General features: G+C 42.2%; 1 protein-coding gene across 3 annotated transcripts in view; it reads left to right on the top strand.

Annotated features, from left to right (window-relative positions):
• Nucleotides 1–26,725, top strand: part of GLS (glutaminase) — a 105,561-nt gene that overhangs the window by 62,539 nt on the left and 16,297 nt on the right. Inside the window, exon 15 of one of the 3 annotated variants that reach the window (XM_054043411.1) lies at nt 787–5,743. The exons of the other annotated variants lie outside the window; for them this stretch is intronic. Within the exon in view, the coding sequence (XP_053899386.1) occupies nt 787–933 (147 nt within the window). The 3' untranslated portion in view covers nt 934–5,743. Of the gene's footprint in view, nt 1–786; nt 5,744–26,725 lie in introns of those variants that run through there. 3 annotated transcript variants of the gene reach the window in all.

The following is a 26,725-nucleotide window of genomic DNA, read 5'->3' as shown; positions in this document are numbered from 1 at the left end:
ACATTGATCTCACTGAAATCAGAGGACTCAGGGTATGTCTACACTTGAGCTGGAAGATGTAAAATCCAGCTTGAGGAGACATACCCATGCTAGCTCTCATCAAGCTAGAGGGCTAAAAATGGAAGTGTAGCCATGGTGGTGGGAGGGGCTAGTGCCTGGTGTCTCAAATGGGGTCAAACTCGTGGCAGCTAGCCCCTCCTGCCACTAATGCTGCCACAGCTGTTCTCCATTTTCAGCGCATCAACTCAATCAGAGCTAGTGTGGGGAGGTCTGCTGGAGCTGCTGTTTACATCTCCAGCTCCAAGTGTAGACATGCCCGCAGAGGGTTGTAGAGGCAGTGCACTCAGCACTTGTGTGGCTGGGAAGATAACCTCATTTTAGTGCCCCTTATTAAGGAGTACTGTTTTCAGGCTCTGAAGAGTCACTCCATTTCTGTTGTACTAAAGCATAGTAGAAGTGTTATGGGTGCTTGAGGGTAGGAGGCAAATAGTGAGAGGTTTTCCTTACGGGTTTTATAGGGATATGGAGGTCTCCCAAAGGGAAGATACAGTAGTATGAAAGATGTTTGTTTTTATTTGCCTGTACATTTCTCTTTATAACTATCTGATATGGAATTAGAACTTGATGTATAGCTCCAAAACGGACCATAACTATTTGTAATAAAATGTCAAGAGGTGGAGATGGGTGGAAGTTCAGGCTTTTGGCATTGATTGCAAATATCAATAACGCGCAGATTTGCTTTCTTCAAGTACACTAATAAATAATGTATGTTGCTTGAACAACTAGCATTCCTTTGGACCATTGGACTATGAAAGTCTCCAGCAAGAACTTGCTTTGAAAGGCACAGTGTGGAAAAAAGTGTCACCTGAGTCAAACGAGGACATCTCCAGAACCATAGTGTATAGAATGGAAAGTTGGGGAGAGCAAAACTAAAGAAATGGGTTATAGTTTCATAAAGTTCTTCATTTTAAAAGCCCTCAGGCATCTCTAGTTGTTTTGTTTCCTTGATATTTTTGGTTTATATATAAACTTTTTTCTTTTAATATTGTGTAAATACTGTATATGCTATACCAAAAATAGAATATTGACATTTTAAAAAACTGTCAACCAGATTTCATGGTTCCTTAAAGTAAATTTACTTTAAACAGAAAAATCTAAATGTTTTAAAGAATAACTCCTTTGATATATTTGAGAATTTATATATTAATTAAAGTTGGACTTTATGGAGCTGTGAGAAGATTTTGTAATGTGTCCTCTTACTAGATCTGGAACACAGAGAAATGCAAATAGTATATCTAGAACATAAAGTAAAACAGTACACCAAAATAAAGTAAGATGATGAATCCCCAAATAGGTATGTCTGAAAGAGAAACAGTTTGAGTCTTGACATGATTAGCACCTGTATCTTTTGTTTCACACACACTTACAAAATCTATTTAGCATAAATAGATCCCTTTGATGCACCATGTTAGCAAATGTAAGCAAAGTAAATTACCAAATCATATTTTTTTTAATCAAATCATTTTAAATTAAGCATGTTAATATTCAGTTAATAGACGAGCAAGTAGCTTTGTAGCTTGCAAAGCTGCTCTAATTGCATAGTTAGCTAAGTTAGGCAGAGAAGGATTTCTTTCTCAAGTATTCTGAGTGGTCCTGTAGGAGCTGTCCTGCCAGCTATGACTCAAAGTCTGCCATACTAATAACACTCCACTCCACTTTTATTTTAAAGAATATAAGCAATCTTAGTTTTAGAGGGATAGGTGAAGAGAAAATATATTCAAAGTAAAAAAGAAAAATTGTTAATGATTAAAACTGCTTAAAAAGTAAGTCTTACTGAATATAAGTATTGGTTGTATACTAGCCGTAGTGGTCCCAGGATACGAGAGAGACAAGGCGGTGAAGTAATATCTTTTATTGCACCAACATCTGTTGGTGGAAAGAACCAGCTTTTGAGCTACACAGAGCTCTTTTTCTTCTGCCAGCCCTGCAGAGAGCTCTGTGAAGTTTGAAAGCTTGTTCTTTCCACCAACAGATGTTGGTCCATAAAAGATAATACATCACCCACCTTGTCTTGCTCTGAATTAATTTTACCAGTTATAACATCATTTATCTCTATTATATATGTACTCACACACATACACATAATGTAGTTTTATAAGTTAATAGAAATAGTTTCCCCCCTCTCTTTTGTTTTTGTTTATCTACTTTGCACCTCTGTTTAGTCCTGCCCTAGTAACAAAATTTTCTGCCTTTTACAGCAAATTATGAGCATGTTAGTATCAAATAATGCACTGTTCATACTGTGGAACAGTTTGATCTGGTATGAAACAGTCAGCATAAATCTTAGAAGTAGGTTTTGTCCAACAATTAAAATTAATCATGAGATTATAAAAAAACCACGATTAATTAGTTTTAATCGCATTAATAATAGAATCCCATTTATTTGAATATTTTTGGATATTTTCTACTTTTTCAAATATATTTATTTCAATTACAACACAGAATACAGTGTACAGTGCTCGCTTTATATTTTATTACAAATTTTTGCACAGTAAAAAGATAAAAAATAGTATTTTTCAATTCCCCTCATAACAAGTACTGCAGTGCAATTTCTTTATCATGAAAGTGCAACTTACAAATGTAGAATTATGTTTGCTTTGTTTTTGAGTGTAGTTATGTAACAATGTAAAACTTTAGAGCCTACAAGTCCACTCAGTCCTACTTCTCATTCAGCCAATCATTAAGACAAATAAGTTTGTTTATATTTACAAGAGATAATGTTGCCTGCTTCATATTTACGTCGTCACTTGAAAGTGAGAACAGGTATTCGCATGGCATGGCATTGTTGTAGCAAGCACTGCAAGATACTTATGTGCCAGATATGTTAAACATTCGTATGCCTCTTCATGCTTCATCAGCATGGAAGCATGTCTTTTGGAATGGTGGCCAAAGCATGAAGGGGGGTATAAGAGTGTTTAGCATAATTGAAATCAATATATTTGAAAATGTAGAAAAACATCCACAAATATTCATAATAAATTTAAATGGGTATAGCAATTATTTTTAATTGAGGTAATTTGTTTTGAGTTAATCGCTTGAGTTAACTGCAATTAATTGACAGCGTTACTTAGAAGTAGTTCAGACTACGTAGATAATATTATACAGGCAAGCCAGTATTTTCTGAAATTTAGAGGCCAAATGCATAGCCATTTTGTTTCTTATTGATGCTAATTTTTTTTTTTTGTAAAATTCTTCACTCCCTATATAGTTAACCCTGTTGCCTTTGTCTCTAGCTTATTATGCTTTGTTCCATGCCCCCTTCCACTTAACCACCATACAAAGGCCTAATTTATTGTTAATTCCGACGATATGTCCAATATCTTAAAAGATCAATCTCTTTTTAAGAGCTACTGGTATAGTATTTACATAAAGGTCTCAAACTACATATGTAATCTTCTTTTTGACAGAAAAGTATATATTTATATACACTAAGGCTATGTCTGTATTAAACAACACTCAATAACATGTAGAGCACGTGCCCATGTAGGCCCCCTAGCATTGGGTACAAGATAGTAGTGTAGCTGGTGAATCATAGCTTAGACTAGTAGAGGAAAGACTGGGTGAAGGGTATGGGTATGTATGTGAGTGCATACTCTACTTGCCCAAGCTGTGCCTCCCTATCTACACTAATATTTTTAGCAGTGTAGGGTCCTGCTGCCTCCTTGATGTCAAAGCCTTTCCCCTCTGCAAGAAAAGACTCCCTCATTGGGGCAGACTGTGGCAGGGAGGAGGCTTGGGCAGTTCCCCGGTGTAGAGCCTTTCCACAGCATATGGAAAGGCTCTGCCAGCGCCCGGTTGCCGGAGCTTTCTTCTGCCACAAGGAAATACTTTAGCAGCGGTGAAGAGCTGAGACTTTCCCAGCTTTCCCTTTGCCAGAGCATTTTCCTCTCGGTAGTGAAAGGCTCTGGCAACGGGGAATTTCTGAAGCTTTTGCTGTCCCACTTCTGCCAGAGCCTGTCACTGAGATGTGTAGCTACACACTGCAGTGTGGGCATAGCCTACTTTTTACTGTGGCATGTAGCTATATATGCTCTATACGCTGCTGGAAGTGGTGTGTAGTGTAGACGTACCCTGAATCATTAAAAGGAAGGGATAGACTGTAAAACAACTTGGGAATTTATAAAACAAGAAAATGCATAAAGCAAGATGTGCAGTGAATGGTGATGAGGAATCTTATCTTGACCGTACCATTTAAGGATTGATTATAGCTAACAAGCACATGTCTCACAAAAATGTAGAAGTGCTATTTAAGATGTTATATAAACAAGTACTGTTGCAAGTTAATCCAAGTGATCTTGTAGCAATACATGATATTTTTTATAGTTGTGATTGGGGCTATTTGCATTTGAAGCATACAATTATAGAGTTGCTTAGGCAAACCTTTTCAGAAAATTAACATACAAAGGAATTTGAGATCCTAGTAAAATAATGCAGCAGGTACTGTTAATTGCACTTCAGAACAATGGCATAAATTACTGAATGAAAACTCAGCATATAATTTTATCCCAGTTGTTTTGCTTACATTGTTCCAGGGTTACAATGAAGTAAGAGCAAGGGAAGGATAGTGGAGATCTTTAAATGTCCTTGAAATCAACAGTTTTACATAGAATAGAATAGAATATCAGGGTTGGAAGGGACCTCAGGAGATCATCTACATGAATAAGAAAGTTAAGGTAAAACAGTAGTCACTGAGATACTGCAGGCAAAACTCTGCATGTGCACACCTCGGATGTGCTCAATTGCTGTATTTGATTAATTTGTTTTGAACATTCAGAGGGATTGCAGGTTGGAGCCTCTGCTTCTGTGCTCCCCAGTGAAAAGAACTCATGTTGCTGAATTATTGTTTAAAATGAAGGTGTACCTGTGTGGGACAGGGTTTACTTAATATAGCTCTGAATGCATTCTTTGCTGATTTCATGTTATTTGGAACTAATTTTAAAACTAGCTGAAGCTGGAGAAATTGTTTCTGCTGGATTCAGATCTTAAAATAGTAACCCACAAAGCTTTAAGCATTTAGGTGTGTAAATTATACATGGAGTTTTGAGAAGAGGAGGCAAGTCATAGGTGGTAAATGTGACAGGATTCAAAAGTGATTAGACATTTATATGGATAACAAGAATGTCCAGAGTTGTTGTTTTTTGGTTTTTGTTAAAGTTTTGGAAGGGATATAAGCCAACCTCTAACTATTGTGGATAAGTTGGAAACTTTCCTTTGGGCCAGTTTATCCCATAACCTGCCCTCTCCACAATTTCTTGCTCCTCCTCAAAAGCTTCTGTTACTGGTAGCTGTTGGTGATAGGTTACAAAACTAGTTGGATCATGGCCTGATTCACTATTGCAATTCCTTACATGTATGTTTTGTGAATAGGGTCCTAAAGAATGTTGTGGTACGGGCTAATTATTAAATGTTTTTATTGAAGATATTTCTGAGTACTTAAAGGATTTAGTATTCATCTGCGTTATGGCAATACCAGTTCTTGATATTCAAGCATCTGAGCTGTTTTGTTTTTCTTTTGTCAGCATCGTTAACATTTCATTGGAAATGTAAATACTTTTGTAAACTTTATTTTAGCATTTGTGTTCTACCTTTTGGCTCAGTTCTTTAAGTTACTTGTCTTTTCCATTTTTTCTTTTGCATTGTATGTTGTTTATGTATGTTGTGTAATAAATTTATTTTAAGCCAATTTTATTGTATTTTTTTCTATCAGTGAAGGATAACTTCCATTCAAGCACATTTTCTGAGACCAAAATAAGATAGTGAACATATTCCAGAAACTTCATCCTGGTTTAAAATAGATATGGTGGATGATACAAGTTAGTTAAAACAGTAATTGAAAACACTTAAGAATCTCTCGACTACATTTTGTGGAATCATTCTTATTTTTTCTTTTTGTTAGAAATACCATCTTAGAAGCTTGAAAATAATAAAAATATTTGTCATGGTTCTTTTCAACTTCCCACACTTTTCTAAAAAGGAAAAGCTAATATTGTGTTATTACTTTTGCTTATACAGCAGCATCATTGATCTAGAAGTACATGGCTCAGAACAGAATTTTAAGTTCAATATTTGGTCTGGTAAAATAATTGGGGAAGTAAGCATGTTGGTTTTGATAGCCACAATTATTAGTTTGGCTATCAATAATCATTTTTTTAAATTAGCAAAGTATAACTTCTGTTAAATCTTATTTATAATCTAGAAAACATTCCACACTTAGGATTTCCAACTTTCTAATTGCACAAAACCCAATACTCTTGCCCCTTCCCCTTCCCCAAGGCCCCACCCCTTCTGAGGCCCCACCCCCACTCTCTCCAACCCTTCTCCCTTAGTCGCTCACTCTCCTCCACCCTCACTCACTTTCACTGGACTGGGGCAGGGGGTTGATTGCGGGAGGGGGTGAGGGCTCCAGCTGGGGGTGCGGGCTCTGGGGTAGGGCAAGAAATGAGGGGTTCAGGGTGTAGGAGGGGGCTCTGGGCTGGGGCAGGTGGTTGGGGTGTAGGCTCAGGGGTGGGGCTGGGGATAAGGGGTTCAGGGTGTAGGAGGGGGCTCCGGGCTGGGGCAGGTGGTTGGGGTGTGGGCTCAGGGGTGGGGCTGGGGATGAGGGGTTTGGGGTATAGGAGGGGGCTCTGGGCTGGGGCCAAGGGGTTTGGAGGGAGGGAGGAGGCTCAGGCTGGGGCAGGAGGTTGGGGTGCGGGAGGAGGTTCAGAGTGCAGGCTCCAGGAGGGAGTTTGACTACTCAGGATTTGGGTGTGAGTTCCGGGAGGGGGTTCGGGGTTGGGGCAGGAGGTTGGGGTGCAGGAGGGGGTTCCGACCTGGGGCAGAGGGTTGGGGCACAGTAGAGGGTTCGGGGTGCAGGCTCCGGCCGGGCAGTGCTTACCTCAGGTGGCTCCCAGTCAGCGGCGCAGCAGGACGAAGGCAGGCTCCCTGCCTGCCCTGGCTCTGCACTGCTCTGAGACGTCCAGCATGTCTGGCCCCTAGGAGGAGGCATAGCCAGGTGGCTCTGCGTGGTGTGTGCTGCCTATGTCCGGAGGCACCGCCCCCCACAGCTCCCATTGGCTGTGGTTTCTGGCCAATGGGAGCTGTGGAGCCGGTATTGGAGGTGGGGGCAGCACACAGCACTTCCCTGATCACCCCTGCTCCTAGGGGCCACCGGGACATGCCAACCATTTCCAGGAGCTGCACAGAGCCAGGGCAGGCAGGGAGCCCCGCTATGCCGCCAACCGGACTTTTAATGACCTGGTCAGCAGTACTATCCGGAGCTGCCAGGGTCCCTTTTCGACTGGGCTTTCTGGTCGAAAACTGGATGCCTGGCAACCCTATCCACACTGCATTTTAACATCTTAAAGGTAGGTTGATTTGGGGTTTAAACAGGTTGATAGTGATCGTTGCAGCTTTTTGGGGCAATAGCTGACTTTTGAATGAGCACTATGGCTTTGGTATATTCTGCATGCTTTGTAACAAAATTACTGTTGATGTCAATGGAAGTGCACTTAGAGTGCAGGATATTAAATAGAAATCCTTAATGTGGATGGTTCTGAAACAGGGTTTAGTTTTACTCCAAATGAATTTATATAGTGTAGTTATTTATAACATGCTTTGAAAAATATTTTTATAACACAGTGACTAGAACTGTGCCTGGCTTTTTAAAAATATAGACACAATAAATCCCTGATCAGAAGAGTTTAGTCTTCTTCAGTCAGCAAGATGACGAAAGTTAAAGGGGAATAGCTGTGGGGCAGAGTGAAGGAGTCTTACAAATACAGTAACTTACTTTAGAGGTTGTATGTGTCCCTTGTGTTTTGGGTTGGTTTTATTAATGTGTGTTTTTTTTATCTACTAAAGATAATGTTTGATGGGCGAAGGGGCTGGGTATTGTAAAGTGGAAGCTGGAAAAAGGGGACTCATCAAAAAGCCAATAGAGTGAAAACGATTAAATCACCCAAGTATTTACTCATCTGCACTGTAAAATATTATTTCTCACATTACTTCCGGTCTTGATACATGTCATTGATTAGTAATGCACAGTACTTCAGGTATGAGCTTTATCATTTAAAATTATAGTGTTCTGCCTACACCTCTAACTTGATATAATGCTGTCCTCGGGAGCCAAAAAAATCTTACTCTGTTATAGGTGAAACCGCGTTATATCGAACTTGCTTTGATCCACTGGAGTGCGCGGGCTCCCTCCCCTCCCCCCCCCGGAGCACTGCTTTGCCACATTATATCTGAATCCATGTTATGTCGGGTTGCGTTATATCTGGGTAGAGGTGTATTTCTAATCTGGAATGTTACTGTTTTTTTGTTTTTGTTTTTTTAATTTGGTTTACATTAGGCAAAACAGTGCAAAGTTTTCAACGAAAGAATGACAAAAGTTGAATCCAGATTTAAAAATGTGAATGTTCATCAGAGAGAGCTGTTTTTTGTAATTGTACTTGAGTTTATTATTGGAACGATTTAACATGCATAGTCAATTGTATTTTCAGTGCATATTTTGTCCTGTTGCTTTTTTTCGGGATCCAGATGTCACATAGGACATTGCACTTTCATGCTAGTTTTTGGAATGGCAAGAGGCTGTTTAACTCTGTGGGCTTAGCAGTAGTAATTATGCTGTGCCTAAAGCTTGCTAGCTGCTTTGCAAAACAAAAAAGACATCTTTGCCCCAAGGGTCTTGTAAGTTATTTCATCTTTTATTGCCTTCAGAAGTGTTGATGAGGCTGGAAATCAGGTAGAAATCTGGTAAATTAAAGTCACCTTACAGTAACTGTAGCTCTTTGAAATGTGTTGTCTATACATATTTCACTGTTGGTGCACATGCATCATATGTGCATGAGATCAGATTGATATATATATATTTTTTTAATAGCGGTGTCCATGGGGCCATGCCCGTGCCCCTCCACACCTTCTTGGCTCCTATATTAGAGGGGTAAGGAGGAGGCAGCCCATGCTCAGTTCCTTTGCCAATAAGAATCCTGAGATTGGGCTTCCAGTGAGTGGGAAGAGGAGGTTGGATGTAGAATTTGTGTGCACATTATGTTTTGAACTACAGTTACTGTAAAGGAATCATAATTTCTTTGAGTGATTGACCATACAGATTCCACTGTTTGTAATTAGCAAGCAGTCATCTGAAAGCTAGGAAGCAAGTGAACAAATATCTTAGTTCACTTGCTTCCTAGCTTTCAGATGACTGCTTGAAGAGTGCTTGTGGGACCCCCCGGCTGAAGCTTGCATCTAACCTATAGGCTTGCACCAGAGAATAATGGGAGATAAAGGTGTGCTCTGAACTTCATTTTGAAGCTCTTGAGTATTTCAGAAAATGGGCACATGTGCAAGGCAGGCCACAGAAGCCACCTTGGCACGGGTAGAGTTATCCCTAATGTGCTGGGTGTGTCTTTGTTGGTTAGGGTATAATATGCTGTGACAGTTCTGAGGATCCCAAGAACTCCGTCACCTTGTTGTCCCCTGCCTCTAGGGAGAAGGAGTCTTGCCTGGAGTGGCTGGGCATTAGCTCCCTAACACCACCAGCCTTTCAGCCACTAAGCACTCTCCTCTGGGCTATCCCAACCTTGTCTTCACCTTGCAGGTTAACAAGGGGAGCCCCTTCATGCCGGAGTCCCTTTAAATTGTTCCCCTGTGGCATCCAGCCCCAGCTACTCTCAGAAATCCCAGATCCTCTGCTACCTAAGGAGCAGTGTATCCCACTTTACCAGTTTTACCTTAAATCATTTCTCTTGTAAAATGCCCACCCCTTGTGAGTACTTACAGTAAAACAAAAGAAGGTGCCTAGGGGAGGAGCTTCTACTATGGACTTGAGAGGGACGGGGAGGAGAGTAATTTTCCTGCAGCTCAAGAGCCCCTCTCTCTGGTGTGCTCTGCCTTAAATTCAGCACCAAAGGGAGCCTCGTGATGACTACCCAGAGCCAATCATAGCTGTGATTGGGTACCAGTCTGGCAATAGAATCAGTCAATGCCATATGGGGGTCAGTGCCAAAGATGTGACCAGTGCTGAGGGTCATGGTACAGTGGTACACAGGAGCATCCTGGCTGAAGCCATGGTGCTTGGTACTGATGTTAGGCAATGCCAAAGTGGCAGTGTGCTCCTTGTATTTGGATGTGACTATTGGTCCGAACTTTGACTTTGTTACTGAAGGTTTTGCATGGGACTCCATTTTAAGACTGGAAAGGAGCTCAGACTGGTGTTGAGGGTAATCTTAAGCACTGGAGGGGCCCGCTACTGAAGGTTTCTCGGAGGGTCTGCCCGGAACAGAGGCTGCCTGCATTGATCTCTCAAGGAGAAAGAGCTTCAGCTTTGCCTCCCTGCTCTTTTTTGCTCCTAGAGAAATATTTACAGATGGAGCAGCATGCCGGCATGTGGCTCTGACCCTGGCACATAATAGGCATCCGGCATGGCTGTCACTGATTGGCATGGCTGTATCACAGGATGGATGGATTAGAAAACCCAGTGACTTGGACTCTGCCATCTTGATACGTACCAGAGAAGGGGCTGTGATCAGTATCGGGAAAGGAATACAGGAAGAGAAGAAACACTATTACTGTACTAAAATAAGAAAAAGGGTGTTTCGAATGCACTCGAGGAGTGGAATCTATAGACAGTATCATTTTAAAATCAGAAGTCTCAATTTTAGAATCGGCGTTCCCTTCCTCAAATATATCTAGTCTCATGCTGAAGATACCGTCCCTGATCAGTAGCAGTTAGTTAAAATACATTAACTGCTATGTGCAATGTTACATGAATAGGGGATTATTAATCTACAGATCGTGAGCTTTTCAGGGCCAGGAATATGTTTTATGTGTCCAGAAAGCACTAAGCATATTGTGGGGGCTATTGTAATCTAAATCTTCTTGATTTGTTAGAACCTAAATACAGATTGATTTATATTTTTCTAAGTCTAGATATCTCATCCAAATCACAATATCCTATTGTAACTTTCCATTTTTAGTTAAATGGAAACTTATTCCACTATTGCTAAAAATTTCACACTCCTTGATGCAAAATAGGTTTACAGCTCATTTGAATCTTTTCAACCAAGAAGTCTGTTTTTTGCCTGGCCTGATCTGCACACAAAGTTGCACCATTTTAACGCTATCTATTAAAATTTTTAGTTAAACCTGCGCATCCTTGTGTGTGAATAAGGTCTTACGGAATTAATGGATACACTTCAAATTACAGGTTCAAACTAAACTGATATGAACCAGGTTTAAAAAACATAATTGTGTCAGTGCAGAATTTTGCATTGATTAACTAAGTTGTTTTTTTTTAACCAATTGTTAAACCAGTGCAACTTGTGTGTAGGAAGGCCCTAAAATAGATGTGTGGTATTAAATGGACCACACAGATTCATGGGAGGCAGAGATAATTGTGTGTGGGGGGGAAATCCAGAGTCAAGAACTTTTAACACCTGAGCTGGTCAGGAAAAGGGATGAGGGGGGAGGAATTGCATAATTCTTTTTTTCACTTCAAAATTTTCAAAATCTACGTAACATAGAGAAATTTACCTAGAATTAGCAACAAACTGTCGCTCCCATCAATCACAACTGTAGATGATTATGAAGTTGTTTTGTAGGATAGTGTAAAAGCTATTGGCCAGCAGTACTAGATGTATCACTAGTTAGCGTTTCTGGTTCGAGCCAGACTTTGAGAATTAAGTGAGAGTGCTGTTGGCAACACTAAATTAGAAGTTCAGTTTGGTGGTATCCTGCTGACAATTCCTTTCTGTTGCTTGCTTTGCAGTTACCTTTATAAAATGGAAAAGAGAGTCAAGTCATTGACATGAATGTGAGCATTTGGGCCCTTCTGTATAATTAACAGCTAGTCTTTTATTATTATGAGCTTTGAAATAATTGTTTTTCATGCAGGTGGAGAAAAACTTGTTGATTCTACAGTAATAGTGTCTGCTTTTTTAAGGTTTTTCTGCTCTTTTCTGTTCTTGAGCTACGTGATACCAAGTATTCAAGAATATAGTGTTTCCCCGTATCTTCATTACCTTTAAACTTCGTTCTGTGGTATTCTCTTCAACCTTCTTCTAATCCCCTTCTCTGATCATCTACAGCAAGTTTCTCAAGCTATAAACAGTGCCACCTGTAAATTGTGAGGTGTTTTCCAATACTTCCTCTGTGAAGACCAGGCTATATATTAACTTTATTTACCTGGTTTTCCTCAATCTAGGAAGGTAAGCGATTCCTACACGTAAATGTTAAGATACCACCATTCAGTCTCCCTTAGGTGAATTGAACTGTGTTAAAGCTTACCAGTTTGACACCCTGCATACTACTGAGATCTGAATTTCCTGCATTTTTCTTAGTCTATTTGGCTCCCAGAGTTCAGTAGAGTCACTTGGAATTGATTAATTTTTTGTTGTATTTGTTAGAATTTTCATAAAGTGGCGGAAGTGACCTTGTAAGTCATCTAGCACTTTTTCTGCACATTGAAATCTTATATTTACTGGTGTATGAGAATTGACAAGAGACGGCTTTATTTTTCTCTTCCTGGATGTAGATTTATAGTTATGTATAAGTCTTTAACAGTTAAAATTATTAGTGGTACCCCAGGTAAACCGTGTGCACTTTGTATGCAAGCATTCACCTGGCTTTCCATCTTTATACAATATATTTTCTTCAGGTAAGTCAACCTGTTAAGCAGGATGTTCTCATACTTTGCCTTGCAAGGCACCAAAGGGTCACACGTCATTTGCATTAAATATAGCAGTCTGGAGACATGGCATATGGCCAAACATATGGAACTCCGGCAGTCTGGCCTGTTGGTTCAAGATGGAGCATTGCAGGCTGAGATCTGTTGCCCCTAAAAGTTGCACTTCTGAGTTGAGGGCCGCCTTTAACCACCATTGCACTGAAGCATGATTTCTTTCCTGAAAATAATTTGTTGTATTTCCATTTGACCCTCAATTGGATTTCTGAAAAATTTTGGAGAGATGTTATTGCGAATAAAATGGCATGATCTTTTTTTAAAATTAAATAGTTGGGTGGTGAATGAAAATATCAGCTGGAAATGTATGTGCCTCTGATCTGGAAATACGTTACTTGATAAGGGAAAGATTAGGTCAAGGACCACTTGGAAGCCCTCGTGATTTGAGTAATTATTAACAAAACAATGTGAGCTAAGAACATGGGGCTGAGCGATTAGAAGAGGTAATCGTGCTTGCTTCCTGTTGATGAGATTAGCTAGTCAAAACATTTTCCTTGAAGTAGTAGACAACTTTTGTTCTACGGTTACTCAGACAGCGTTAAAAGTATTTCTTTTAGGTCTTTTAACCACTCGTAGATTTGGTTTCGGTTAAAATATGTAGAACATATTGGCCTGCTTTTCTGTATCAATACATTAATGTGCATGGTCAGCATATGAGCATAAATTCTGTATGGCTGTTGACAATGTCTCTTTCTGCTTGTCAGTATTTCTGTTTTTAAGAACTTATTTTTCAAAAGATTAGAACTTGCCTAACTGAACCTGTAAGTGTTTAAGGATGACATTTACTATTCTCTGAGTGAGATACATTATTTAATTTAAAATCAATAGATTTAATATTTCTAAGTTTGGTAGAAAAGTGCAAAATCAAATTTTTTACTAGTTTCATGTGTACTATTTACGTTTCTAGACTTAAACAAAAATTTAAGCTCTTGTTTGAGCGTTTGTCTATCTGTGTTCCACTCTTTGTGCTCATGTGCCTGAGTTCACATTTTTTTGGCAGTGTCTGCTGGGCCACACCTGCACCCCAGGTTCCCTTGTATGACCCACATAAGGGCATAAAGGGTGGGGCAACCTCAACTGTACTTCAGTTCCTTCTTACTGCTTCTGGCTGAGTCAGAAACTTAGCAGTATCCGAGTCTCTCTCTCACTGTGATATTAATCCTTTTGTAGTGAGAAAAAATAGGGTTTTTTTCATCCCCCCCTTTTTGGAAAAAAAAAAAAAACAAACCCAACCCTTTCTCTCTCTTCCCCCCTCCTCCCCCCCCCGCCCCCATGATTTCTCTGGTAAGACTTCTGTGGCACTGGGTCCAGCCCTTACAGCAGAGCTGAAGTCTTCTGGATTTAAGAACTGCTCATCTGGTGATGCAGAGATGTGATGGTCATAAGAGGTGTACCTATTGTGCCTTGGAGAGGAGCATATTGCTGACAAATGTGCCACTTACAAGTCGTTCCCTAGGAGAGTTTTAGGGAAGATTGTCTTGCCTTTTGTGTTCTCTTTGTTGGGGATATCTATGGGCCCCTCTGCAGAATCTCAAGTGTCAGAGGCTGAAAAGTTTGAGCAAACCTTTTCAAAAAGTGTTCCTGTGAACTTGGGATCTGCTCACAGCTCAGGGACTTAAGTCTAGAAGAGGCCATCCTCTAAGACCAGTAAAACATCTGTGGTCCAGGGGAGGAAGGACCACTTCTCCAGCAAGGGGTGCAGATCTGTCTCCCTCGCTGGTTCCTAACCAACAAACACAAAAAAAGCAGAGATCCCCTTGGTCTGCCTCTTTTAAGGGTAATTCAGGGTCCAAGATGGCTCCAACTGGCATCCTGTCAAGCACTGGTAGGGTGACCAGACAGCAAGTGTGAAAAATCAGGACAGGGGGCGGGGAGGGTTGGGTAATAGGAGCCTTTATAAGAAAAAGACCCCAAAATCGTGACTGTCCCTATAAAATCGGAACATCTGGTCACCCTAAGCACTGATCACTGTGCCCCTATATGGACTGATTCTGAGCTTCAAGTATTGCCTGGTACCAGTCTTTCAGCACTGAGGTTCTTGGTACCAACAACATTGATACCCAACACTTTTGATAGCTTCCGTCTGCCTGTCTGCCAGACAGCCTTTTTCAGTGCTGACAGCTTTTATAGTACTGCGCCATCTGACTGTCTCAGCGCATCCTGAATCACCACTCCTTTCAACTACGGTGAAGATAACATCTTCAGTTCTGGTCAGTACCCCCAGTTTTACCTCTGACTCCAATTAAGACTGCTCCATCTCTGGAAGAGGAAGTCTTTCTCCTCTTCCCTCTTGTAGCGTAGCAAAGAGGCATCCCCGAAACACTCTCGAAGTCCTGATCATTTTGATTCTTTGTGACTGGAGAGGGAATCTAGGGTGGAGGGGGGGGGATCGATCCAAGATACGCAACTTCAGCTACGCTATGTAGCTGAAGTCGAAGTATCTTGGATCGAATTACCTGGGGTCCAGACGGTGCGGGATCGATGGCCGCAGTTCCCCCGTCGACTGCGCTACCACCGCTCGCTCTGGTGGAGTTCCGGAGTCGACGGTGAGCGATATATCATGTCTTAATGAGACGCGATATATCGATCCCGGATAAATCGATTGCTACCCGCCGATACGGTGGGTAGTGAAGATGTACCCTAGGGCACACTGTTGTTACTCTAGAACTAAGAGTTCCAAAAGAGAGCACTCCCCAGGGCCCCCTGCCTCATACCCCTACTATCAGCCTTGTCGCTATTGGCCACCATGAGGCTTGCAGCCAGCCAGAATGCCAGTTTCTGCAGCCCCTCCTAGGGTTAGGACTCCTCCTTCCACAAGACAGCAGGAATTGCTCAAAGACCAATTCCCCCTGAACAGCTGCAGGAACAGACTGCGCAGAAGAGGATCTGCAGGCTGGTGAACAGATCATACCAGCACCCATTCCCTCTTCTTCACCTGTTGAGACAGTGGTGGTACCCTTGTCATCGAGCACAAGCCTGATTATAAAACATAGCAAGATTTATTATGCCTTATGTTAGACATGCTCAAAATTTCTGGGGACTCCTGGGCAGCTTACATACATCTTTGCTTGGATTGCGATGCCAATAAACAAGGGCCTTATGGGACAAGCCAAACATCTCAAGTAGACACAGGTTAATCGGTGATATCAAGTCTCGATGTTAGTATTTGAACATTTCTGCATACACACTCTGTTCCAGGTTGCTAGTAGGGGCTGTGGTCCATAAGATGACTAGACAACTGGGATCACCAAAATTCATGCTCAGAGAAGCAGCCTAAGAGACTTGACCTTATTTGGCTGCAAAAATTATTCTCCTGTAGTCTGTGAATTTAAACTCTCTTCTAAAAAAATATTTTTAAAAAGAGAACCAGTTTATTAATGTTTGAACATATAGCCCCTATGCTGAAATTGAGTTCCTTTAGAACTGGTGTAGAGACCTGAATCGGGCATTAATGAGAGTCTCAGTCCCCATTTTTAGCCTGGAAAGAGGAGTCAGTCACTTACCCAAGCAGTGATTCAGTGGCTGAATGAGCTAAAACTGAATTCTCTTGACTCCTAATCCTGCCCTTGAGCCATAGCTAATTTGTATAGGGTTTTTTTTTTTTTGCTGGCTCAAAATTATTTATTTTTGGCTCATTGAAGTGCGTGCTCCTGCCGTCTGCCTTCCTGGCACTATTTAAGCATTTTAAAACCTAATCAGGAAATCTGGCCTTCTCCAATTTTGAAACTCCTGACTTTAAGCATTGTAAAATCTGCATCTTCTGACACATTAGGGAAATCTTTTTGTAGAACTTTTCTTTAAGATGGTTGAGAGTTTTTATGGATGGCAGGGATGTACTTGTTAAAGCAGCTTTTTAAAACCTGTTTAGGTACTTACCTTGTCTTGAATAGATTTAAGAGAATGTTTACTTCATTGTCCCTCAAGGACAGTGGTCCCCAAACTTTTTTTGGTTGTGCCCCCCCCTTTTTACCCAGCCTGCACCCCTCTGGGAGTTGGTGCTGGGAGCCGCTGGGTGGGCGGAGCCGGAGGCCACGGGGTGGGCCAGAGCTGTGGCCAGGGCCATGGCCAGGAACGGAGCTATGGCCTGGGCTGCCGCCAGGGTCGGGAGGGAGGCTGCGGCTGGAGGCGGGGCTGGGTGGTGCCTCCTCCCTGCTCTCTGTGGGGGATGGCCCGGGCCCATCTATGCCCCCAAATGTTCCTCTGCACCAGGGCCGGCTCTCGGTTTTTTGCCACCCCAAGCAAAAAAAAAAAAAAAAAAGAAAGCCACCCCTGAAATTGTGCCGCCCCAAGCATGTGCTTGGTTTGCTGGTGCCTAGAGCTGGTCCTGCTCTGCACGCTCGTAGGGGGCCGGGCCTCACAGTTTGGGGACCACTGCTCTAGGACCAGAGGCAGCTATTACGAGGGGTACATTTTGTTCCAGCTCCAACCTGCTTCATAGCTCCTCCAGGTATTGGGTTGCGGGGGAATGGCCACTCCTCATGTTCTTGTTTTCTGGCTCCCACACCTTTATTTATATTTTAAAAATTAAAATAAAATGAAAACACTGCTCGGATAAACTCTACCCTCTGGGACGGAGACAAGGGGCAGGTGTGGCCCAACAGACACTGCCAAAAGAATGTGAACTCAGGGTACGTATAAGATTTTTTTATAGACTTTTGGTGAAAGCATAGTAAGTCTTGTTAAAGCTTGTCTGCAAGTAGGCTGTGTCTGGAGAAGATTCTCCCCAAAATTAGTTTAAAATTTACACTGAAAATTGTAATCCTACCCAGACGACGGTTCCCAATGCTAATATATGTAGTGGACTATAGAGGCACATTCCAATGCAATATACGTGATGTAAAACTATCTCCATTTCGAAAATAACTTGGTACTATCCTATGTTGGAGGCTGAATGTTCTGTAGACTTTATTCCCCTTTCTGGTGGCATATCTGATTTTTTTTTTTTGTCCTTTTCTGAATATTTTATCAATCCAAATTTCTAGATCTAAGACAAGAAAGTAAAAAAACTAGAATCTGATTACTTGTAATTCAAAGACATTTTCTGTACTATGACTCTAAAACTTTAGGCTCTGGAAACATTTCACTGATAGATTATATTCAGATTTATAATAATCAGAAGGTTAGGCCAAAACTTTCAGAAATAGGAAGCTAACATTAGGCTCCTAAATCCATATTCAGTTTTGGGTTTAGAACTTCAACTTATTTTTTTCTGTTTCAGTATAGATCACTGCACCTGTTCTAGGTCTGACATCAGCATATTCTGGGATTTAGAATGTGCGCACTGCTAAAGTATCACTTTTAAACATGGTGCATTTTATTTTATTTTTTTCAAAACAGGGTAACAGGTGATTGTTAACTTGGGTGATTTTGTTTTTCTGTATGTTAATTAAATGTCTTTTCATAGGGATTAATTTTTATTTTTAAAATAAAAGTAAAAGCAATGTGATTTAGATCTTGCTTCATTTGGAATTTTTGATACTTTGTATTGAGACAGTCCCCTCTCCGGGGCTGATTTGAACTTTCTTCAGCAGCAATTTGACCACTTCCACAGACCATCTATTAAACAGATCCCACTGAGAGCCAAGACGGTAGGGAGACCGTGTCGTAGTAAACCTCTCCCCTCAGTGTGAACATTAGTGAACCTGGATTACACACTCAGCTTCAACAGCTCAGAATCTATTTTTTGAGTTTGAGTTAATCCAGCTCAGAGCTGGATTAATGGTGGCATATCCTGTTAACAATAGGTGTAAAAGCTCAGGAAGTTCAACAGCTGTTACAACATTCCTGTCTTGGAAACTTGCCCTTAATACAAAGTATTGATGCGCACACACAGTCATTTGGCAGCCTGTGCACTTGCAGGTTGTTTAGTATGTCAATTTGATTATGGCACATCTGCCAAGCAAAAATGACTTTCAACAGGCCGGGTAATGAGCCAAGAGTAGGAGCACAGAAGAGAGATCACTTAGTGCTTTGCCATAGTCAGACAATAAACAGAAGCAGAATGTGGCATCTGTACCCCGACCTGCAGCCTTGAAATAACTTTTAGCAGACCTTTAACATGGATGTGTGGAGTTGCAGTGGCAATGTCAGCCTCCAAAAGCCCACCACTGTTGTTCCAAATGCTGCAAGAAGACAGATGTGACCATTTAACTAGGCTGCTACTTTATTAATATCTCTGGGAAGCTATCCCTCAATAACTCATTCAGTGCAGGTCATCCTTCCTTCTGTAGTGTCTGCTATCTGGGGAAGGGTTGCTGTCAGCCCTCCAGCCTGACTTTTAACCCAGCCCCAGCACCATTGCTGGGACCCCGTTCCACTCCCCTTGTATCAGGGATGAAGGTATGGGGGAATGGGGTTGGCCACTTGCTGTGCTACCTGACATTAGGAGCTCCAACCACTTTCCTCACCTTCTGTAGGGGATGCTGTCTCCTTATCCTGCTTGCAGTTCAGTTTATCAAGGAACTTGGGCTCCCTTTTGAAAAAGTAGCTTCACTGGATACTTGCCAAGTTGCAACAACATGAATTTTACAGCCACCGACTCTCTGGGCTGCTGAGAAGAAGGTTGAAAAATCCCTCTTTGCCCAGGCCAATTTAGCAGTGTGAGGAAAATTTCCTTCCCAGCCCTGAAAAGTGACAAGCATGATACTGGCAGGCCCAAAGCCCCATCCTGTTCTAATCCCACAAGGTGAGAGCTGTGGTTACTGGGTACAGAAGAGCCTCCTGGGCAGGGGGAAGGACTTATAAACCTTCCCCTTGGGTGCATGGGAGCTAGTGTGCTTTGGCAGCACCCTTTAATCTAGCCCATCAGGTAAGAAGCACCTTTTCCCTTGCTACTCTTCCCCCGCTCAAGCCCACAAGGAAACTGAACTCCCACAAGGATGGGGGACCGAAGGAACCCCAGAGCTATTTCCCCCCACTGGTCCAGAGAAAGCTTTCCCATTTCTGAGGCTTAGGTAGCAAGCATTCTTTTAGAACATGTTCCATCAGATCCTTAATATGTCATCTGTGTAATCAGCATGGGAGGGGGTATGTTCTATCCACAAAGGTTCAGGGCCTATAGCCATGAGCAAGAAAATTGAAATTATTGCAGTTCTTTACTCTGTTATACTTGAAGGCTGGCTAGTAAATGAATTACATTTACATTACATTGAAGTTCAGACACTGTCAAGATGCTGAGTGACAGGCACATTCAAAGAACATTTGCTTTTTCTGTAACTTTTTGAACATCCTGAAAAAATTGTAACCACTGAGATTTTTTTTCAAATGTTAATGCAGAGAAACTTTGGAGAGAACAGATCTGCTACCCTAATGTGATGCCATCAGCATGTTGCCTGATCTGTTGGTTAGGTATTATTTGTTTCCAATGTGACACTCTGTGGGTTGGCAGGGTTCATTTGCCGCAAGATCAGCCACAGTATTACAGTTAGTTTGGGAGTGAGGATCCCAGTACATGCAGGAAAGACACTTTCTCTTAGGGAAGACCTTTTGAATTTGCAATAGTTTTTATTAGTACAATCAGCAGTATTACAAACACTACAAAGTAGATGAGGTAGTACAAGCATCCAGAACTACTACGTTGAGTGGTGACCCAATAGGTGCTCCACTCTAGATGTGTCTCTGTCCCTGCACCTAGGATCGGAGATTTTTGGTAACAGTGCCTGTTTGGGCTGCATATGTGCCCTCCCTGACTCGTGCCATACTCTGCCATTATATAGTGCTGTGCGGCCAAACAGAAGAGATCCCCAGCATGGTCAGTGATTTCAGTACCGACCAGCGCACGGCTGATTACCTTTAAGGCAGTTGGATCCTCTGGTACTGTTGCTGCCGTTAAGCGGAATGATTCTGAGGGAAGTCACTGTTGGGAGAAAGGAGCGGAAGAGGGAGGCCCAGCCTCCTCCTAAGATAGCACCAACAGAACTGCTCAGACATGCGGTACCAAGTAGATCGGCTCTGCAAACAATTACAGTGCCGCCTGCTGGACACTCAACGGAGCACAGAGTGGCCACGGCACCGAACAACCACTTCAACTGTAGCAGCACCGACACCATTTACTGCCACGGTACCGATAGCCATTACGGTATTACAGGAATTTAGGTGTCCAAAGGACTTACTAGTATCGGAGATGCCCAAGTCTCCGCTTCTGGGTACTGATGTGTCTGCGGTACGCATCTCATCCCTGGACGTGCACTCTACTCCACCGCCCAGGAAGACATTTATTTAGTGTCAGCACAGGGCTCCCCATCACAACAGGGAGCTATCAGAACTGACCCCTATATTCAGATAAGCTACCACCACACCAGACGTGACCCACAGGGTTGATATGGATACCCATGGATGTCTCACCTATGCACTTTCCATCACAATGGCCTTATTGGGACCCATGGACTGCATACGGGCAGCAGTTTTCCAGACCCTCCAGCATCCACAAAGAGAGAATGAGGCATTCCCCATCAGCCTTGATAGCCACCCTCCCGATCCTCAAGAGGAAACCTTTGAGGAACAGGAGAAGAGACTAAAAAAAGAAGCTACTCCTGCAACCAATATTTCTTCATCTTCTCCTGACGAAGCTGTCCTTCTCCCGCACTCTCCCACCAGTAGCAGCAGATGATTTCAAGCATTTTCAGGAGCTCTTCAAAGAGAAAAGTGGATTCTCTACAAATCCCCCTTGAAGAGGTTAAAGAATTTCAGCATGAATTTCAGCATAAATTGCTTGCTATCCTCCAGACATCAGCATCAGCGAAAATTGCACTTCTCATTAATGAGGCACTGATGGACCGAGCTAAAGCTATCTGGCGGACACCGACCATAATCCCCCACACTTGCAAGAGGGCAGACAAAAAGTATTATGTACCCTCTAAAGGCATGGATTTTTTTATTTTTTCATCCTACACTGAATTGGTTTTCGACGCTGTGAATGAACGTGGCAGACAGCACCACACTAAAATGACTCCATATGATAAAGCCTAGAAGCTTTTAGATTTATTTGAACACAAAGCATACTCATCAGCAACACTGTAGTTTAGAATTGACCGCTATGAAGCCCTTATGGCAGTCATACTTATTGTTCAAAATTGAGTGAGTTTATTCATTATATTCCAGCTGATAAGAGAACAATTTCAAGCAATCATGGCTGAGGTCAACTCCCGGTAAGGACTGCATTACAAGCTTCCTTGGATACGGCTAACACAGCTAGTGACTCTTTATCCTCAGCAGTGGTCATGCTTGTGGCTTCATCTTTTAGGGTTCTCGAGGGAGGTTCAAGCCACAGTGGAGGATCTCTTCTTTGAAGGGTCAAAGTTAGTTGCAAACAGGAAAGACGAATCCCTCCACTCCTTTAAAGATTTGAGGGCAACTCTATGGTCTCTAGGTATTTACACCCCTATATAGAAGAGAAGATCTGGTAAATACCACCACACTGCACAGAGACTGAGACAGACTCCATTTCTCCCTTCTCAAAGACACTATGAGAAAGACAGAGGGCTCCAAAACATAGACCTCCCCATCACAAATATCAACATCCCAGCCATCTACATCAAAGCAACAATTTTGAGATGTTGGCCAAGTTACCACTCCTAAAGTCATTTGCTGCAACAACCTAAATGTTTCCATCAGTTTGGCAACAGCCTTATCCTCTTCTCTCAAATGTGGAAGAATATCACCATAGACAAGTGGGTCTTAAAAATTATCACCAATTTATACTCAATCCACTTTACCACCCTCCCTCTTCAGGGACCTCTCTCGTGAGCACCTTTTACACAAGGAAATGAACCAGCTCTTACAACTAGGTGCAGTAGAACTAGTTTCGGTCCAACACAAAGGGAAGGGTTTCTATTCCAAGTATTTTCTGATACAGAAAAAGAATGGTGGATGGAGACCCATTCTAGACCCAAGGGCACTCAACAAGTTTGTGAAAGTACAATAGTTCAAGATGGTTACTTTGGCAGCAATAATCCCATCACTGGACCAGGGGGATTGGTTCTCAGCCCTCTATCTCCAAGACGCCTATTTTCATATTAACGTTCATCGATCACACAGGAGATTCCGCAGGTTCACCCTGGGGCAGGTGTTATGCTCATACAAAGCACACGGGATCTTTATAGAGGAAGGTAAATATGAGAATACCACAGTTAGCATATGCTTTTTACACACACACACACACACACACTCCTGCAGTGATGTTTATAGTTACCAGTCCAGAGTCTGGATCAATCTAGTGGCCAGCCAGATTGGTCGCAGAGGGGAGCGGGGTTCTATCGGTCGCAATCCGATGCTCCTGGAGTGTGGCAAGACGAACCCAAAGTCCTATGGCAAAGCACCCTGTTCTTATAGGATTTCTTCTCTGTTGAAGCCTATGGATTCTGCTGTTTCACTTTGTGACCAGTTACTTCTTAATTGGTGTAAACATTCCAATACACCTCCGAGAGGGTCATCCTGTTCTTTGTTCCGATTTAATCAATTGTCTTTATGGGTGCCAGCCTTTACCTCAGGGTCGTCAATCTGCCCTTCCTTATGGATGCGTGTTGATGATTCTTTGATGTCCTTTAAGTTTCTTCACTCCTTCTTCCTTGACTCTGGCTATAACAATGGCCTTCACACCTTATCTTTTTCTAATGCATACATTCCTCTTTCACACAAACAGATTGAGAATACAAACAGTAGTATTTTATATTGAGCAAAAGGGCATTGCAACCCTTGCTAAGTTTTACAATCAATAACCAAGCCAATTTACATTGAGACCCAGGCCTTCAATGTTCCTCTAAGCTACTTTAACATAGACACAATAGAGAATCCTGTCTCTTACTTCCTAATTTGTAATACATATAGGAAACCATAGTAGCTTTATAACTTATTCTAAAACAAAAGGATGACCATAATTAGTCATAAGGATTGTTCTGGTCTGTCATTCCTTTCTGCTATTCAAAAAGGGTGGCTGACAGGATGAAACCAAATCATACATTAATTCTCATAGTACATTATAAAATCCAGCTCCTACACAGGATCACTTCCAATATAAAGTGCTCCTATTCGGCCTGTCATCTGCACCCAGGGTGTTCTCCAAGGTCCTCGTTGTGGTAGCGGCACACATCATAATTCTTTGTTTTTGGAAATTTCCATATTTGGATGATTGTTTGCTCAAAGCTCCTTCTCTAGACAAGGCATTAATAGCCACACAATAGGCCATGGACTTTTTCTTACAAATAGGTCTATAAATAAATAGAAATCAGCATTGACACGAGTGCAACAGCTGTAGTTCATAGGAGCTTATCTTGAGGTAGTGAAGGCCAAAGCCTTCCTTCCAGTGCACAGATTCAGCATCTTAGTTAGCTTGGTCTCAACAGTTCAGACCAGTCCACAGATATCAGCCAAAACCTGCCTACAACTACTGGAGCACCTTTGTCATAACACATGCCAGACTCCACATGCATTATCTCCAGGAGTGGCTCAAAAACTGTCCAACAGACCCAATTTAAACAAGCTTATCTCAATGGCATCTACAGACAAAAACTCACTCAACTGGTGGACGGATCCCCACAATGTGTGTGCCAGAGTTCCCTTCATCCAGCCACCTCTTTCACTAATACTGATTACAAATGCATCCTTATTAAGATGGGGAGCCCACTTCAAAGGGGACCACTCGCCCTGCACTGTGTACTCCGAGTCAACATTGCACATCAACCTGCTAGAGCTCAGAGCAGTAAGAAATGCCTGCTCACGCTTTTTACCAATAATCAAGAACAAACACCCAGAGATAATGACAGACAACATCACTTGCATGTTTTACATAAACCATGAAGGGGGAGAAAGACCACCTTCCATTGTGCTGAAGCAGTGAAATTATGGAATTGGTGTATCCAGCACAGGATCCACATCTCAGCTGCTTACCTGCCAGGACTTCAGAACATCACAGCAGATACACTCACCAGGAAGTTCTCCCAAGAACACAAGTGTGAAATAGATACCACCATCCTATACAGAATATTCACACCTAGGGGACTCCTGCGAATAGACCTCTTTGCCACAGCCAAGAATAGCAAATGCCCACAATTCTGCTCCAGAGCAGGTTGGGTCGTTGATCTCCTGTGGATGCCGTCCTTCTCAAGTGGAACAGATATCTCTTACGTGTATTTCCTCCAATTCAATTAATACCTAAAGTAATACACAAAATAAAGGAAGAAAAGGTCAGAGTTATTTTGATAGCTCCGGCATGGCTGAGACAGAGTTCCCTTACCTTTTACAGATGACCCTCCAATCGCTCTTCACTCCATTTCACATCTCCTTTCTCAGGATGTGGGCCAGATCCACCATCTGAATCTGGGAATTCTCTGCCTGAAAGTGTGGCTCCTAGATAGAGGACACAATAAAGTTCTGTTAAGTATCAGGAAAACAACCACTCATCACACACACATTCAGAAATGGAAGAAATTCCAAATATGGTGTTACACTAGACAAGTTACCACTATATTCTCTCTTTTGTCGCTGGTGCTAGGAGACTATATCCTGGAACTAAAAAAAAATCAGGACTATTGTTAAATTCACTGAGAGTACATCTCTCAGCCATTACAACCTTCCAACACCAAATAGAAGGACACTCAGTATTTGTTTATCCCACAACAAAAAGATATTTCTTAAAGGTATTCAGAACCTTTATCTTCAAATTCGAGATCCCACCGGACCTTAATTTAGTTTTATGCTGCCTCATAGGTCCCCCCCCTTTGAACCTATGGCCATTTGTTCACTCCTACACCGCTCTATGAAAACTGCATTTCTAGTGGCCATCATGTCCACCCCTAGAGTGGGGGAGAAAGGGGCTCTTATGGCATACCCTCTCTTTACCATTTTTTTCAAGGATAAGGTCACTTTTCAGCCGCACTCAAAGTTCCTACCTCAAGTGCCTTCATCCTTCGATTTGACTCAACCTATCTACCTCCTATCGTTCTTCCCCAACCCTCACAGGGATGAAGGAGGCAATATTTCATATACTGGATGTCCGGAGAGCATAAGCCTTCTATTTAGAAAGAACCAAGCCTTTCAGAAAATTTCCAAGACCGTTCCTTTCCATAGCAGATAGATCTAAAGGAGCCTCGATATCTAAGCAAAAATTCTTGAAATGGATATCTGATGACATCAACTATTACTATCGTAAGCACGGCTTGCAACCCCTGTCAAGTACTCGAACGCACTCTACAAGATTGCATTTCACCTCCATAGCTTTCTTGAACGATGTTCTGATCACAGCAGCGATCTGGGTGTCTGTTCACCCATTTACAGATCATTATGCTATCACTCATGACTCTGCATCTGATGCACTATTTGAATTGACTCTTTCATCATCATTGAGAAATCCAACAGGGGCACTGCTTTACAGTCACTTAGAGTGGCGCACGCATATGGATGCTACTCGAAGAAGAGGAGGAGGTTATTCAGCTTGTGCAGTATTCTTTTGAGATGTGTCCCCCTATGGGTGCTCCACTACCTGTCCTCCTTCCCTCTACTTCTGAGTTCTTACATATAGACTCTGGTAGAGAAGGAATTGAGGGCAGTTTGGCCGCACAGGACTGTACAACGGCCAAGTACAGCGTGAGACGGGGATAATGCATGTGCAGCCCAAATGGGCACTGCTACCAAAAATCTCTGGTCCTAGGGGCAGGGACACGGACACACCTAGAGTGGAGCACCCATGGTGGGGAGGGAGACACAGCTCGAAGAACCTTGGTTACTTCACAAGGCGAGTAACTTCCTCTTGCATGCTCACACTATCCTTTGCTGGGGGAGCACTGTAGTAGGTAAGATGACCCAAGAGTGGCCCTTGGCCTGACTGGTTCCAGGAAATCTCTCAGGAGTACATGGGCTGGGATGCCATCTTTTATCATAGATTACACTAAATGTACTATGCTTAATGCATATTCAGTAGGTATTTCAACCACTTTACCTTATCTGTATTTCCTA

This window comes from Malaclemys terrapin, chromosome 11, assembly GCF_027887155.1.
Source record: "Malaclemys terrapin pileata isolate rMalTer1 chromosome 11, rMalTer1.hap1, whole genome shotgun sequence".
Lineage (NCBI taxonomy): Eukaryota > Metazoa > Chordata > Testudines > Emydidae > Malaclemys > Malaclemys terrapin.
This window is presented reverse-complemented; position numbering and strand designations above follow the sequence as displayed.